General features: G+C 57.0%; 1 protein-coding gene across 1 annotated transcript in view; it reads left to right on the top strand.

Moving 5' to 3' along the window:
* The first annotated feature begins 55 nt into the window (after positions 1-55).
* The window catches only part of SDC3 (syndecan 3), a 38,112-nt gene continuing 21,820 nt past the window's right edge, over positions 56-16,347 (top strand). Inside the window, exon 1 of the mRNA XM_007128485.4 lies at positions 56-193. Coding sequence (XP_007128547.3) covers positions 56-193 — 138 coding nt within the window. The remainder of the gene's footprint in view (positions 194-16,347) is intronic.

Below are 16,347 nucleotides of genomic sequence, written 5' to 3' on the forward strand. Positions count from 1 at the left end.
CCCGTCGCCCCCGCCTGGGGAACCAAGGCGCCCGCCCCCCGCCGCCGCCGCCGCCATGAAGCCCGGGCCGCCGCACCGCGCCGGGGCCGCCCACGGGGCTGGCGCTGGGGCCGGGGCCGCGGCCGGGCCAGGGGCCCGCGGGCTGCTCCTGCCGCCACTGCTGCTGCTGCTGCTGGCGGGGCGCGCCGCGGGGGTGAGTGCTTCCCGCTCCCGCGCCCCGGCTCGCGCGCCGCGCCGGCCTGCGGGGGGCGGGGGTCCACTGCCTGGCCGCCCGCGCCTCCCGGGGGCTCGTTTCCCCGGGGGCTGGACCCTTCCCCGTGGGCGGCCTGGGGTCCAGGCTGGGGTCCGGGCGCGGGGCCGCGCTGGGCGTGTCTCGGGTCTGAGCAGACGTGGCTTTGCTTCGTGGGTGTGCCCGGACCGCGGCCACTTTTAGGGAATCGGGTCGCGTCCCCCTGCGGGGGGAGGGTGTGCGTTAGGTTCCTGCCTCCGAGGGTCGCGGCAGGAGGGCAGGGGGGCCCGGGGAGGGGGAGGGGTGAAGGGGGCCTGTGTGAAGGTGACCTGAGGGGGTGGGTGAGTGTGACCGCCTGTGTGGCCACCTCCGTGGAGGGTGCTGGGACCTGTGGGGTGTGCACGGGTGAAGGATGAGGCGTGAGGACCAGTCCGTCCCCATGGATGGGGGCCATCGTGCCCTACCTGCGTGTGGTCGTGTCAGGGTGACCCACTGTGCACGATGTGTTCCGGGGACGGGCTGGGGACTGTTGGCCATGCTGTGTGTGCCTGCAGGGGGTGAGTGTGTTGAGGGGGAGACCTCTGTGGTGGGTGTGTGCTCCAGCCCATGGGAGTGTGTGCGTGTGTGTGCAGGCGTGTGCTGGCAGGTGCATGGGTTACCCCGTGCGTGGAGCATGCACCCCTGAGTGGGGCCGAGTGTGCAGGTAGTGGTGAGTATGTATGTATGTATGAGGTGACCCCTGGGTGTCCCTTTGAGTGACCGCAGCAGCCGTGGGGTTGAGCTCAGTCCCAGCTCCATCAGGGGGAGCAGGAGGAAAGGCCATCTCCTCCCCTTTGAGGGACCCGGGTCCCAAGTGAGTTCCCTATGGGCACGTGTCTGGAGCCTGGCCTGGGCATGAACTGGGGGGTTTCTAGGCCCGATCCCCTTGGTTGGTTCTAGGAGCTTTGCCTGTCCCCCCCATTCCCCAGGCTGAGAGGGACCCAGGCCTCTCAGGCAACCCCTCCCCCCCGGGTGCCTACTCTGCCACTGCAAGTCTCTTTGGGCCTCAGTTGGCCAGTCTGTGAAATGGGAGGAGGTCAGGCAGGGGCTCAGAGTTTGCAGCTCGGACAGACAGGCTACTCCTCAGCCTTTCCCATCTGGGGGCTATGAGCTGGAGGGTGTGGGGAAGTGTTGAATGCCAGGCTGAGTATGGGGCCCGGTGGGCTGGGTGCCTCATCCCCAGTTATTCCCCAGGTGGGGTGAGGAAAAGAGGTCCCTGGGAGGAACAGGGACCCAGCCTATCCTAGCAACTGGGTCACTTTCTCAGCTATACTTCTGGAAGACCGTCTTTGAAATCAAAGACGTGGAAATCACATAGCCTTGGGTTCAAATCCTGATCCCTCCCCTGATTCGTGGTGTGACCTTGGACAAGTTGTCTCACCTCTCTGAGCCTCCATTTCCCCCTCTGTGGAACGGGGCTAATAACACCCTTCTGAGAGATTAAATGAGAGGATGTGTGTGCTCGCCCACAGGAAGAGCTCAGTCAGTGTGTGGTGTGTGATGAACGAAAGGGACGCCGGACAGCATGCTTTAGACCTGGCAGCCCAGCAGGATCCCGAGCTGGGTGACCGCTGGGCCAGTCACGTCCCTCGCCGAACAACTTTTCCTCATCCATAAAACAAGGCTCGTAATCCGTGCCCCATGAGGTGGTAGAAAGAATTAAATGAGCGCACGGAGGTGAAAGGCCCCGATAAGGCAGGGTGCCCCTAGATCTGAGGCCGAGGTAGAGTGGGCGTGGCTCAGACCCAGTGCTGGGTGGCAGATAAAGCACACCCCCGGGATCTGGGCCTGGAGGCTCAGATGGTGGGGTTGACTTGGAGGAGAGGAGGGGTGAGGCTCCGGATGAGGTAGGGGGGCATCCCTCTCCAGGCTTCACACCTTTCCAGGGGCCTGGCTGCCGAGCAGGGACATCACCTCATCTGGCCTGGGAGGCAAAGGGTTAATGGGTGGTGACCAGTGGCCAGGGTGCCACACCAGAGGAAGAGGGTGATGCCTGCAGCAGGAGGGACTGAGATTAGACCAGAAGAGCCCCAACCAGTATGGCTCCAGGAGTGGCCTCCGTGGCGGGGGCCTCCCAGGACATCACTGGGATGGGCAGTGGCTGGCTCAGGGTAGGGGAAGGGCAGGATGACACCTAGGTGCCCACCAGCTTGAAAGGGAGTGTGTGTGTGTATGTGTGCGTGTGTATGGAGCAGCTTCCAGGATGGCCTCAGTAGGAGTAGTGGGGCTCATTCGTGCTGCAGATGGTGAGTTGGGGTGTGTGCGTGTGTGTCCTGGCATCTGCTCTGGGAGTCCTCTCCTGAGAGACCAGCTAATTATGACTCTCAGAGACATCTGCCTTCAGGGCCACTTCAGTTGCTGTACTTAAGTCACTACCCAGAAAGACCCAGAGTGTGGGGATCCTGGAAATTTTAGCTTGAAAAGTGTTCTATAGATGCTCAGGGCTGAAAGGGATTTAGGTGTCACTTAGCCTTGTTTGAATTCCCAGTGATGGGAGTTCACTGTTTTGTGGCTGTGTGACCTTGAGAAAGTTACTTAACCTCTCTGTGCTTTCATTTCCACCTCTGTAAAATGGGGAGAATAGGAGAATGAGTGGGGTTAACATATAAAGCTCTTAGCACAGTGCCTGGCACAGAGTAACACTCAGCAAGTGTTCACTTCTTGTTCTTTTACAAGGTTGCCATTCTGTGATTGGGAATGTGGGAGGGATGGGGAGTGGTAGGGTGAGGGACCATGGGAAGGGGAAATCAGTCAGGGAATTCTTTTGAATCCCCAGCCCCATGCCTACCCCTACGATTTCAAGTATCCAGGAGCTCCCTACTCCTCTTGCCTCCAGCTCCTCTGGTTGACTGTGAACATTGGGTTGCCAGGGCAAGATTGTCCTCACTGTAAAAATTAAATGTTGGGGACCCCCTAGACTGTTCCAGGCCAGGCCCTGACACAGGGGTACCGTAGGGAATCTGTTGCTGTTAGCACCCAAGGTGGCAGGGGCTCCGGGGACAGAAACTTTGGGTAAGGGATTTCTGTTTCAACGTCCTCATTGTAAAATGGGGACAAATAACAGTGCCAGCCTCACAGGGGTGTTGTGATGAGAAAATGAGCTCCTTGGGGAGACTGAGCACAGCTTGCCAGTGAGCTCTCAGGAGATGGGGCCTTTCCAGGAGGGAGCCCGGAGGGCAAGGGAGGGCTTCCTGGAGGAGGAGGTTTTAAGCTAAGCTATAAAAATGGTTGCCATGTGACACTGAGCAAGCTGTAGCCTGCCCTGACCCTCAGATTTCTTACCTGTCAACTGGAGACAAATACTTGATGTATACAATTATTATTAGGGGTGTTATTGGTCAGGGGGGTGTCACACCATTCTCATGGCTGAGTTGGGATTGGAACCTGGTGCTTTCTGCTCCCTGGGGAGAAGCACAGTGCCCCCAGCTACGAATTCAGTGTGTTTCTTGTTCCCTCATTTTGGGGGTTGGTGTGGGGTTGAGCTCTGCTGGAGAAAGAGCAGTGTGGCCTTTTGAAAACAAATGGCTGCTCCCACCCCATGGATTGGGGCATGGGGTCCTGGGAGGCCCCAGGGCAGCACTGGGGCAGGGACAGCTTTGGGCTTGACATCTGGAAAATGCTGGGGCAGAAGTGGGGTGGATGAGAGGGGCATCGTGGAGAGGAGAGGGTCAAGACAGAGCTCCCCCTAGAAGCCAGGTCTTGCTGCAGGCCTCCCTCCTGCCCCTCCCATTGGAGCTGGGACCATCCCCCAGAGCTGCTTTCGGGGAGAGGGATGGGTTGTTCTAGAGGGGGCTGTAATAGGATTCCTGAAGGCTGGAGCAAACTGAGACAGCTGGGGATGGGAGGTGGTGAGCCTGGCAGTGGCTGAGGCCATGATTTGGGAGGCAGCTTCCACACCTCTGACGGCTTAATAATACAAAGAGCAGCTAAGGCATACTGAGAGCCCTGCCCACTGAGCACTTTATATGCATTGGCTCATTTAATCCTCATGATAATCTTTGGAGGTAGGAATTGTTAGAACTCCCATTTTACAGATGAAGAAAACTGAGGCACAGAGAGGTTAAGTGATTTGCTCAATGTCACACAGTTGGCACGTGGCAGAGCTGGATTGAGCCAGGGCCTGGCAGGCTAATAGAACTGGGCCGCAGTCCTAATTTTACCCTCTCTTGCTGTGTGATCTTGGGCAAGGTACTTACCTCTCTGGGCCCTCCCTACCCGCAAATTATGCCCACATTACCTATATCATGAATGCCTGCTCATTGCCAGGCACTGGGCCGGGCATGTCTCCTCTCTTTTTTCATTTAATTCTCACCGTAGCCTTGGAGGCATGTTGCATGGGGCGGGGGAAGTGTCTGGCCCTGGAGCCCTTGCTCCTGCACTGCCTCACGAGGCTCTGTGATCTGTAAATGAGCTATTCTGAAGGTTATGGGCGAGGGGTCGAGGGAGAGCTTTATAAACTGTGCAGGGAGTCAACAAGATTGGGGGGGGTGCGGACGCTTGTGTCTGGGTCATGTGATCATGGCACAGGACTGGGGAAATGTTTAGAACCTCAGGATGAGAGGGGTCTAAAAAAGCCACCATTCCCCCTGTACACACACTGGATGCCCCCAGTGTTGTGGCTCACTCTCTGCATAGGCGACCAGGCCTGCCTTTAATCCCCTCTCACCCTTAGAAAGTTGTGTGGAGCCCAAATCTACATCCCTACCACCCCATCCCTGAGTCCTGGCCCCCTTGCACCTAAGATTCTCTCTGGCCTGAATGACTGAGCCTCAGAGCGGGGGAGTGACTTGGAGGTCACACAGCAGTCAGGAGAAGTATCAGAATACTTTCTTGATAGACCATGAGTGCCTTAGGGAGGCTCTGTGTTTGCCTTGTTCTTTGCTGAACCCCCAAGTCCAACTCTTTGCCTGGCCCAGAATTGAATGGTTTGAATGAATGAATGAGTGAATGAATGAAGGAAGGAAGGAAGGAAGCCAGTACTGTGAACTTTGGAGCCCAGGCTGGAGCTTTGTGTTGTCTACTTTGGAGGTGAGTTGGGGTGACAGTGAGGCTGGCAGAGTCCTGCTGGGTCCAAGGTGTGTGCCCGTGGGTTTCGGAGGCGCCAGGGGACCGTATGGGGTGGGCCTGCGGTCTGAGCGCCAAGGCACGGCCACCACGTCTGGGTGGGACAGAGGCCCTGTGGCTCTGGGCTCCAGCCCAGCTGCTTGGAGCCCTGTGATTTTGTGTCCGGGGTGGGGGGCAGGGTGACTGGAGCCCGAGGCTGTCCCAGGGTCCAGCCCCTTGCTTACCCCCCAACTGCCCCCTGAAACAGCGAGCAGGGTCTGGGCTGGTCCCAGGCCACCTGGCTTGTCTTGCTGTCCCCCCTAATGTTCCACCACATCCTGGGAACATCAGGCCAGCGCCTGGTAAATATTTGTCAGCTGACACCCCCTCCCCTTGCCTTGGCTCCCAGCCTCCCAAGATTCCAGGAGGCCGGGTAGGCCTCACTTCCGGCCCCCCTCCCTCCAGAGCAGGCCCTGGCCAGAGGGGTGTCTGCTCCCCTCCCCCACTGACCGGGCCCAGTCTCAGCGCCAAACAGGAAGCCGTGATTACAGGGGGAGTCTGAGCAGCAATGGCTGAGGGCCCAGCTGGGGGATGGGGTGCGGGTGGCCCCTGACAAGTGATCTGGCCCCTTCCCTACCTGGCTGCTGAGGATGGAGGGCAGGGAATGCCTGCGCTGGCCTTTTATACCAGGCGGAGAGGGTTCTACATGCCCCAGCTGGCTGAGGTCTGCCTTCTTCCCACCCCTGGGTCCCCACCTGGGCCTTGGTGCTATGTCTCTTTTGGGGTCGCCAAACCTGAGGGTGCAGCTTGAGGTTGTTGACGGAATACGGGCCCCAGAGCCAACTGGACCAGGGTTGAAGTCCTGGTTCTGCCAATTTCTGGCTCTGTGATCTTGGCAAGTTCACTTAACCTCTCTGAGCCTCAGTTGCCTCTTCTTTAAAATGAGCTAAGAATACCTCTGCCTCAGAGTTCTTTGAGAATGAACAACACAAAATAATGAAGGCTGCTCCTACAAATAGTGATCTCTTCCATTTACCTGCTTTGGTTTTGCTCTTTTCCTGTCCCTTTCTTGATCTCACCGAGGAATTGCTTTTTGGGGGTGGAGAATTTGGGAACCAAGTTTGAACGATCGTGGATGACCCAAAGCAGAATCCCCACCGGGCTACCCTAAGAGGGAGAACGTGGGCCTGGACTCCCAACTGCAGCAGGCAGGATTTGGGCCAGATTAGAGGAAGCACTTTCCAGTGCCTCGTGGTACTGAGTTCATGGGGAATTTGGTTCTTTGGAGCTGTTGGCAGCCTGTGGGTAAGTCTGGAGGCAGAAGGTTGGACTTGATGACTCTTAGGCCCTTCCAGTCCTGGAACCCCAGAGAGACCTTGCTGTTTGAGGTATAGCCCAGGACATGGTGACACTGGGCTCTTTCCATTTTCCTCCCAGCTGGGGAGTGCCTCGGCTGTGTTCCATTCATCACACAGGTCCTGGCCCAGAGTAGGTGACTGTTGTTGTTTGCATAGGACCTCAGGGGTGGGCGAGCCCTAAAGAGACCATCAGCCCCGGAAGCCCTGCAGCCTGTAGCCTGCTGTCTCACAGGTGGGAGTCCGGAAGCCCAGAGATGGCCTGGGGCCTCGCCCAAGGACTGGGGAGGTGGTCTCATGGAGCCTTCTGATGCTGGTGGCATTCCACTCATTTAGAGGCTTGGAGATGTCAAGCCACCTGTCAGAGCTCACACGGCTGGGCACTGGTGGAGCTGGGTGTTCAGTTGCTTTTCAACTACTCTGGGTTCTGTCTGCCCCGTTGCTGACCGTGTTATCACACCCCTTCAGGACTGGGGTCTTCTGAGATGAGCAATGAGTGGTGGGGGCTTGGGGGTGCTGGGGAGGAATCTGAGGAGTGGGTGTGGGGTGGGGGATGATGCTGGTTAGGGCCTGTACCCCGCTCTGGGCCATGGGCTTGCTTCACCCTGGGATCAGCCTTAGCCCAAGCCCTCCTAGAACTCTGCACCTCCTGAGCTGCCAGCCAGGCCCCACCTGTCCTGCCCCCACCCCGCAAGCCCTGCTCACTGGCCCAGACTTTAATAAGGGTAATTTAGAATCAATCACGAGCAGGATCTGGGAAATCTAATTGCAGCAAGCTGATTGCCAATTCGATTGCGGGCACCAGGGTGCTGTGGGTGGCTCATTAGGCCTGTCTTCCCTTCCTGGGCTGGGATTTGGGGGGCTGCGTGGGGACTGAGCAGGCAAAGCTCCTGGAGAGGTGGGGGGGCCGTTACAGTGGGAGCAGGGGAAGGATATTCTTGCTCCTCGGGGTGCCTGGCAGCACCCATATATTGCCACCCTCTCCAGGGCCCATGGCTCGGGTGAGTGCCCATGTCTGTCTCAGCCCTTTGCTCACCTACCATGTGTTTCCTGCCACCTCCTCACGGCTAGGCTGCCGTTGAGGGTGGGGTGAGGGTGTCTGCAGCTGAATTCTACCTGGCTCCTGCCCTGAAGTTGCTCCCTTGTCGGGGAGCCAGGCACGATGGTGATGGTGACAGTGATAGTGGCCGGTACTTACAGAGCGCGTGCTGCGTACCAGGCCCAGTTCCAGGTGCTTAACATGCTTTATCTCAGTTCTTACCATGACCCTGTGAGGTAGGTATTGTTACCCCATTTTACAGATGGTGACACAGAGGCCCAAGAGGTTAAGCAGTGTGCCCCAGTTGAGGCAGTTAGCAAGCAGCTGGAGCCTGCTTCCTGAGATGCCACGTTGTTTGGGGGCATCGGGCAGGCCAAGGAGGCTCAGGGCTGCGTGGGCTCGGGCACTGGGCCTGTTTTTTTTTTTTTTTTTTTTTTTTTTTTGCGGTACGCGGGCCTCTCCCGTTGCGGAGCGCAGGCTCCGGACGCGCAGGCTCAGCGGCCATGGCTCACGGACCTAACCGCTCCGCGGCACGTGGGATCCTCCCGGACCGGGGCACGAACCCGCGTCCCCTGCATCGGCAGGAGGACTCTCAACCACTGCGCCACCAGGGAAGCCCGGGCCTGTCTTTTGATGGACTAGTTTGTTCATTCTGCAGACATTGATCAAGCACCTGCTCTCTACCTGGCCCTGTGCTGGGGACTGTGGGTGTGCGGGTGTATCTTGCGTGTGTCCTGCGTCTTGTCGGTGAGCCTTGCTTGGTGGGTTTGTGGCAGGCGTGTTGTGCTGTGAGGGGAGGCATTGAAGAGAAGCAGGGAGGAGGCCCTGCCTCTCTCCCCCAGACGGGTTTGAATCCCAGCTCTGCCACAGAAGCATCGTGAACCTGGGCAAGCGACTCCTTGACTCAGCCTTACTCTCCTCCTCTGTCAAATGGGCCAATAACGCCTCATTTACTAGGCTGGGATGGGGAGCGGTGTTGGGGGGAGGTGCAGCTAGTTAACGAGTTGGCAGCTAGTTAAAAGGAAGCTGCTCCTGAATAGTTACTTTTATTTTACTTATTTTAATGATTATAATTTTCCCTAAGATTGTTATGTCTCAGGTGAATCTGAGAGGTGGCTTGTCATGTGACCATGGGCAGCTTCCCCCTGCCCCCAGCCTCTACTTCCACATCTGTAAAGTGGGGAAATTGGGTAGGGTGACCCAGGGGACTTTCCAGTCTTCACATTTGAGGAACTAACAGAAAGGCCAGAGGCCAGAGAGGGCAGGGCCTGACCTGGGGTATCCCAGTTGAGAAGGGAGGGCAGACCTGCTCGGTTGGGGGGAGGATGGGAGGCCTGCTTCCTTCAAGTGGCCTGTCTGTGGTTCCTCCTGGGCCAGGGTAGGAGGGGCCCTTTCCTTGCCCATCGCGCTGAGCACCACGTTCCTTCCCAGCCTGTGGGACATGATCCAGGCCAGTTGGAGGCTGGGCTGTGAGTCTGGTTTCCTGGGCAGAGAGGAGCAACTGGGCAGGGAGTCCAGTGCCTGGGTTCTTGTCCCTTCCCTGCTGCCGACCTGCCAGTCACTGCAGGCACTGTTTACTGCTGTCCCCTCTGTGTCTGGCCTGTGCTGAGCACTAGGAACACTGAGGGGGCTCAATCTGCTCCCTGACCTCAGGAAGCTCCCGGTTAGGTGTGAGGGGCTGAGGAAGTGAGTCAGGGGAAAGAGAAGTTGGTTTTGGCTCTGGAGAATCAGGGAGGGCTCCATGGAGGAGGTGTCCTTTGTTCCAGGCCTTGAAGGACGGCAGCACATTGATACAGGCAAAGGGATCGAGGTGGACAAAGGCTCAGAGGTGGGAAAAGTCATGGTCTATTAGGGAACCGAAGTGCGGTTAAAGGTAGTGAGTCCCAGCTCAGGGAGAGGCATCTGTGGAGATGGGAACATACCTCCCTTTGGGGTGGAAGAGCCATCGCTGTAGGCGGCACTGTTTCTAATGAGAGTGTATTGCTTCTTAAATTTAACAGACATTCACTGGTCACCTCCTGGGTGCCTGGCCCTGTGCCACGGGGTGTTTTGGGGCTGAACACCAGAGGGCCTCAGCATGGGAGAACCAGTGGCTCACAAGGTGGGCTTTGAGTCCAAACCAAGGCATTGGGTTCCATCCTCAAGGTAGAGGATGCTGGTCTGTAAAATGGGTGCAGCCCCACGTTGAGGGGCTGGCATGGGATGACAACAAGAGCATGGGTGTGATGATGTTAATATTGAATTATGCCTGTGGAGTGCCTGCCATGTGCAAGTTACTCTGCCAAATGTCTTATGTATAAAAGCTCACTTAATCTCTACAACCTTACGAAGGAGCTACCATTATTACCTTGGTTTTACAAAAAAGGGAATTGAGGCACAGAGAGGTTAAGAAACGTGTCCAAGGTCACAGAGATAGTAAGTGGCACACTTACTAGGATTTGAACCCAAACAGTCTAGCCTCAGTGTACTATCTGATGCACAAGCTCTGCTCCATGCTACCTCGTGTGCTGCAATCTGTAAAGTGTGGTGCCCCGAGAGGATGAATTTAAGGCCAGTCAGGTCTTGCTGGGTGAGCCTGTGTGGCTGCTCTGGGGGAGCCCCGAGCTGGGACTGGGACTCTTGGCTGCCACACGGGGCTTCTCTGCTGCATGTTTTCTGTTCAGGTTGGGCCATGGGCTGAGGCCAGCCCAGGCTGGGGAAAGATCAGAGGACTGAAGACGATTTCAGCTGGAAGGCCTTTGGAAACACTGTTGTCCAACTTGTCATTGTCCTGAAGGGGAAACCGAGGCCGAAGGAATGCTCTCGAGTCATAGTGAGAGTCTTCTGAGAGCTGTTAGTTCAGCCTTTTTGTTTTGCCCGTGGGGAAATCGAGGCTCAGAGAGGTACAGTGGCTTGCCCAAAGTAACACAGCAAGTTGGTGGCTGAGCTGGGACTAAGAACTGTCTCCTGACTCCTAGGCAGGGCACCATCCCCTGTACCATGTTTCTTCTCTTTACTTGTCTCTTTCTGCCCAGACTGCAGGCCCAGCTCCCACTGACCTCTCCCAGGAAGCCTTTCCTGACCCAACCAGCTGCCCTCATGCCCAAGACTCTATACCAGATTGATTCCCTTCATGGCACTCAGTGTGCTTCTCCAGCCTCATCCCTTTGCCCCCCTTCTACCACCGAAGACTCCTGGCTATTCCCTGGGTATAGAGCACAACATTGTTTCTCTTGCTTTCATGTCTGCCACATGCTGTTCACTCTCCGTGGACTGCTCTTCTCCAGCAAACTCCTGCTCATCCTCCAAAACCCAGCACAGATGTCCCCTCCTCTGGGAATCATTTACCAGCCTCTTCTCCCAGCTCCCAAGCACAGTGAGCCCTTTTTCAGACCCTTCTCTCCTATCTCCCTGTTCTAGATTCCCAGGTACTGCTCTTCTTCTACAAGCTATAGGATTCTTTGCTAAGCCCCAGTTCTGTTACTTGCTTCATAGTGTCTGGCTCCCCACAGGGTTACATCCTTACCTCCTTGGAGCCCTCACCTGGATACATTGTTGCAGCAGCTACCCCCCCCCCCATTATATCATCTCCCTGGTCAGCTTCACACATATTACTTTGTTTCATTTCCCCCAATTCAGACATTGCTACATTGTTCCTTCTTCATGTTTTCACACCTCCTCAGTCTATTTTACTTCTGGTTCTCCCCTGTTGTCCCATCTCCTCCTTTCTCCCCAGCCCCCTCCTCCTGTGATCCCCGAGCTTGGAGAAGAGGAGAGTGGAGGCTGGCAGCGGGGAGCACTAGGGCAAGAGGGCACTTCCTGCCTGGTTACTGGAGGTTCAGGCTTGGTTATGAGAAATCTTCCTCCTCTGCCTTCCATCTCCCTCCACCGGCCGTCCTCCTGCACACCTCCTCCTCTGCGGCCCACTGTTCCTCTCCTTCCCTCCCATCCTTTTCTCTCTCCCTCTCCTTCTCTGGTTCCCCCGAGGCCTCTGCCTTACTCACTCCTCGGGGCTGATGGGAACCTCTCGTCTCCCAGCTGTGACTCAGGGGCCCAGAACCGAAGAGTCCCCTGGGGGACAGGGGTCTTGAGGGCCGAGGGGGTGTTTAGGGTCAGGCCTAGAGGGACGACTCTACTCCTCGCCCTCTGGGCCTGGAACCCCCCATTCCCTTCACCCTCCCCTCCAGAAGTGTAGTTTCAAGGGCAAAGGGCCACAGGAAGTCAGCCCCTCACCTCGCTGTTCAGATGAGGACACCGAGCCCAAAGACAGAGCTTGGATGTTCGGTCCCCAGCACCGAGAGGCAGAACAGCTCCCCCAGGGCAGGTCCCTGGGTGGCCCCTGGGAGCTGAGCCCTGGATGGGTGAATCCTGTTCTCGCGTGAGGCGGAGGGAGCCAGGAGGCTGGTTTGGGACAATCTCAGCTCCAGAAGAGGCGGTTCCGGCTCTGAGTTCGGGGGACCGTCTGCAAGTCTGTGGTTGCACCCAGGGTGATCCTTTATCCGTGTGGAGCTAAGGCCATGTTTCTGTTTAGGTTTGGGCGAGGGTCTGGGTTTGTGGGCGCATGCGTGTGTGGTGGTGTGTTGCTGTGCGTCTGGGCTGATGCATGGGGGCCCTGGGGTCTGGGCAGGGAGGGACATTTGTGGCCTGTTCTTTTGCCACCAGCTGTTTTAGTGACTCAGGTGTGAGGCCAGGGGAGTCAGGAGCCCCCAAACTGCTGTCTCTCCACTTTCTCAGCTCTAGGGGGCTTGCTGCCAACAACCTGGGGTGGCCACAGTATTAACAGCTCCTGGGAGAATAGTGGACGAAGTTGGGAGATGCTCTCCCAATCTGATGCGCAGATAGAAACGTGCACGTGCAGACCCATTTGTGTACGTGAAAAAGCAGGTAGTCCTGAGCCCACACCCTGTCCTGTGCACACGCGTGGAGACACAGACCCACAAACATACCTGAACACACACAGGCGCCCAGAGATAGGGACACACATTCTACCAGGTGCACACGGACCACTCGCAGAGATGCAGCCCTTGTACTCACACCAACACACCCAGGCCCACGCAGGCATCTGAGCCCACCTAAGACAACCCGAAGGTATACACACACGAGTGTACCTGTACACATGCCCAGAAATGCCCCTGAATGTGCTCGCATGCGTGCACCCGCATGGCTGCATGGACACACACACACATGCACACATGCGTGTTGCTGGAGCTCAAAGCGACCAGGAGTGTGTCCGTCCTTAATCCCAGCGCTTAATCCCAGAGTCCAGGGAGCCCAGGTCGAAGGGGCAGCTGCTCATCTGGCCTCCTGAGAGGTGATTAAGGCGGGGCTCGGGGGTGGGGTGCAGAGGGCCTCAGAGCTTTGTCTTCTGTCTGACCTCCAGGGATGCTGCAGACTCAAAACTTGGGTTCTTTCAGAGATGTGGTTGTGTGTGATTTACCAAACCCTGGTGCAGACAAGCTGGGGAGGAGGGAGAGGGGTGTGGCTGTGTGTCCCCAAGGAAAGTGACAGCTGGGGCGGAGAGGCCAGGGGAGGCAGTCCCTTCGTTTAACTACCTGCCTGCTGTGGATCCTGAGTCAGAATCCTCAGTATGAGGCGTTCCGGGGATTCTGATCTCTGGGAACACTGTTAATGGTCGGAGTGTTTCTGGACTAAGTGGGAAAATGAGGCCCAACCAGGAGATGCTGAATTTGGGGTCCTGAGCAGGGAGGGGGGTGGTCACTGAGACAAGGGTGGGATGGGGAAGCTTCCAGGAGGAAGTGGGGCCTGAGCTGGGCATTGAAGGTACCAGCACCTGGGGCATTTGGAAATGCACGGGGATACTTTTCGTTGTCACCATAATGGGGGTGCTGCTGGCATTTCCCGGGGTGGGGGGTCACGGCTGCTAAATGCTGCCGGGCCTGGAGAACTGTCCCGCCCAGGGGTCTGCAGTGCTCCTGTGGAGAAAGGCTGTCAGGTCATGCGGCGTGGCGGGTCAGCGTGGGCCTCGGCTCAGAGGTGAGACTGCCCCCAGCACGCTGTGGGAGGCAAGGCCATGCCCGCTACCCAGGGCGCTGTAGAGGTGCGCCGAGGTTGCGCGGGCTGAGTCCTCCCAACCTGGCCTCCCCTGCTTGGATGCATGTGTGTGAGTCTGTAAGGGGTGGCTGGGATAATGATGTTTGGGTAGCAGCCCCGCTGGGGCTCTGACTTTGACCTCTGCTCGTCAGTTGGGTGACCTTGGGCAGCTCGCCCGTGTCCTCTGTAAGCCGGATGGTAACCACTGCACCGCGGGGTAGTTTCAAGAATTTGGGTTTCCTTGGCTTAGAGTCCAGCATGTTGTCCAGGGCTGATGACCAGTAGTGTTTGTAGTGGGGGCAGTGGTCATGAGAGGCCTCTATCACTGCAAAGGTGGCAACCACCACACTGTCCTTGTCCTGGGGTCTGGGGAACAAACTGGGTCCCAGGAATAGCCCTTTGCCGCACGTCCATCTTCGTGCCTGGCTTTTCCAGGCCTGGCCCTTTTCCCACAAGCACTGTCTGCGCTCTAGTTCTTGGGCTGGACCACTTGGGCTCATTCATCCGGATGTCCCTGGCATCCTGCTCTGGCGTGGGGCTGGCTGTGGTGGAGCCCCCCTGTGGGGAGGGAGGCCAAGCTGGTGTGATTGGGGCTCTGATGGCAGGATCCCAGGACCAGGGCCTCTGACCCTGCCTGCAGAGGGTCAGGTGATGGGTCCGTTGAAGGAGTTTTTGGTCAGGGAGTCATGTTCAAGTGACATATGAGGAGGGGAGGGTGTGTCTCATCCCTGGACTTCAGAGCACAGGGGGGCCGGGCACTCAGTGTCCCTAAAGCCCTGGGGACGTTTGGACTCCGTCTGAGGTCGGTGTGGAGGGTAGAACCTGTGGCAGGGGGCTGAGGATGAACTGGCTGGACACAAGGATGCGCTGGACCTGCAGGGGGCTGGTGAGGATGTCGGGGAGAGGACATGGGGCGCCGGGGTTTTCTCTGGCTCCCTCCACCCATAGCTGGGACTGAGGGCTGGGGGTCCTCGTGGTGTTCTTGGCTCCCCCCCTCTTCGGGGTTCGCTGTGGCTCCTGCCCTGCAGTCTGAGCTGCGGGGAGACCGCTTCCCCTCTTAGTGACCAGATTGGGGGGCAGGGATGGCGAAGCTTGCTGAGGTTGTGGAGTGGAGCAGGGAACTAAGGCGGTGCAGGCTTCAAACCTGGATTCAGCCTGGTAGAGGTTTGGGGGATACCAACCACTTGTCAGAGGCCTGGCAGCTCGTGCCTCAGCCCAGCCCTCAGGACAGACGGGCCTCTGCGCAGAGAGTAGGGAGTGGAAACCAGCGGGGGGCTCAGCGGCTGCCAGCTGGGCTGGGTGGAGGCTGGTGCTAGAGCCCAGTGGAGGCGGGGCAGGGTGAGGGGCTGGGCCCGGTGAGGTGTCTGTTCTCAAGGCTGTCCTAGACAGCCACGGGGGGAGGGGCAGGCGGACTTGACTTCACGCTCAGATGTGCCTCACCACTAGGGCCTTGCCATCCTCCTGACCCCTTCCCTGGCAGGGACGTATCCTCATGTCTCTGGCTGAGGGCGGCCAGGGGCCAGCCACATGGACAGAGGGTCTGAGTGGGAGCATCCTGGAACCACTGGTGGCTGGAGCTGGGGACACTGGGGTCTAGCAATGCAGATGGCAGCCAGCCTGAGTTTGGAGTTGCCTCCCTTCTCTTGGGTCCCGCTGGGCAAAACCTGCTCCTTCCATTGGTCCCACCTGACAAAGTAGCCTTTGGCAAGCACAGGGGAAGCAGTTGCTGCACTGGCCTCTCCCACCTGTGGTCTGCAGAGTCAATGTTTGCCTTTCGGAGGTGGGGGCTGGGGAGGCTTCACCTGGGGCTTGGTTAGGGGTTACTCAGGGAGGTCACCTCCTCTCCCATCCAAGCATTTGAGTCCAGGTTCTGCTGTGTGACCTTGGGCAAGTACCTCATCCTCTCTGAGCCTCAATCACACATTCATTCTTTTCTTTTTTTCTAAACAACAGCTTTATTGAGATTTAACTCAAATACGCCACAATCCACCCATCTAAAGCATGTAATTAAATGGTTTTTAGTATTTTTACAGCTGTGCAACCATCACCAATATTACTCGTTTTTATCATCCCCAGAAGAAACCCTATACCTATTAAGATTAGAAAAGGGTCACTCCTCTTTTCTTCCCAATCACTCAGCCCTAGGAGTCACTAATCTACTTTCTGTCTCTATGGGTTTGCCTATCTTGGACATTTCATATTAGTGGAATCAAATAGGATGTGGTCTTTTGTGACTGGCTTCTTTCACTCAGCATAATATTTTCAAGGTTCATCCATGTGGTAGCATGTATCAAGACCTCATTTCTATTTTTGTTTAATAATATTCCATTGTATGGACACACCACCTTTTATTTATCCATCTGTCAGTTGATAGATATTTGGGTTATTTCTACTTTTTGGCTGTTATGAATAATGTTGCTTTTTTTTTTTTTTTTTAATATGTGGACATATGTTTTCACTTCCCTTGGATGTATATACCCTAGGAGTAGAATTATTGGACCATATGGTAACTCTGTTTAACCTTTTTTTTTTTTTTTGCGGTACGCGGGCCTCTCACTGCTGTGGCCTCTCCCGTTGCAGAGCACAGGCTCCGGACGCACAGGCTCAGCGGC

This window comes from Physeter macrocephalus, chromosome 3 (genome assembly GCF_002837175.3).
Source record: "Physeter macrocephalus isolate SW-GA chromosome 3, ASM283717v5, whole genome shotgun sequence".
NCBI classification, from domain to species: Eukaryota; Metazoa; Chordata; class Mammalia; order Artiodactyla; family Physeteridae; genus Physeter; species Physeter macrocephalus.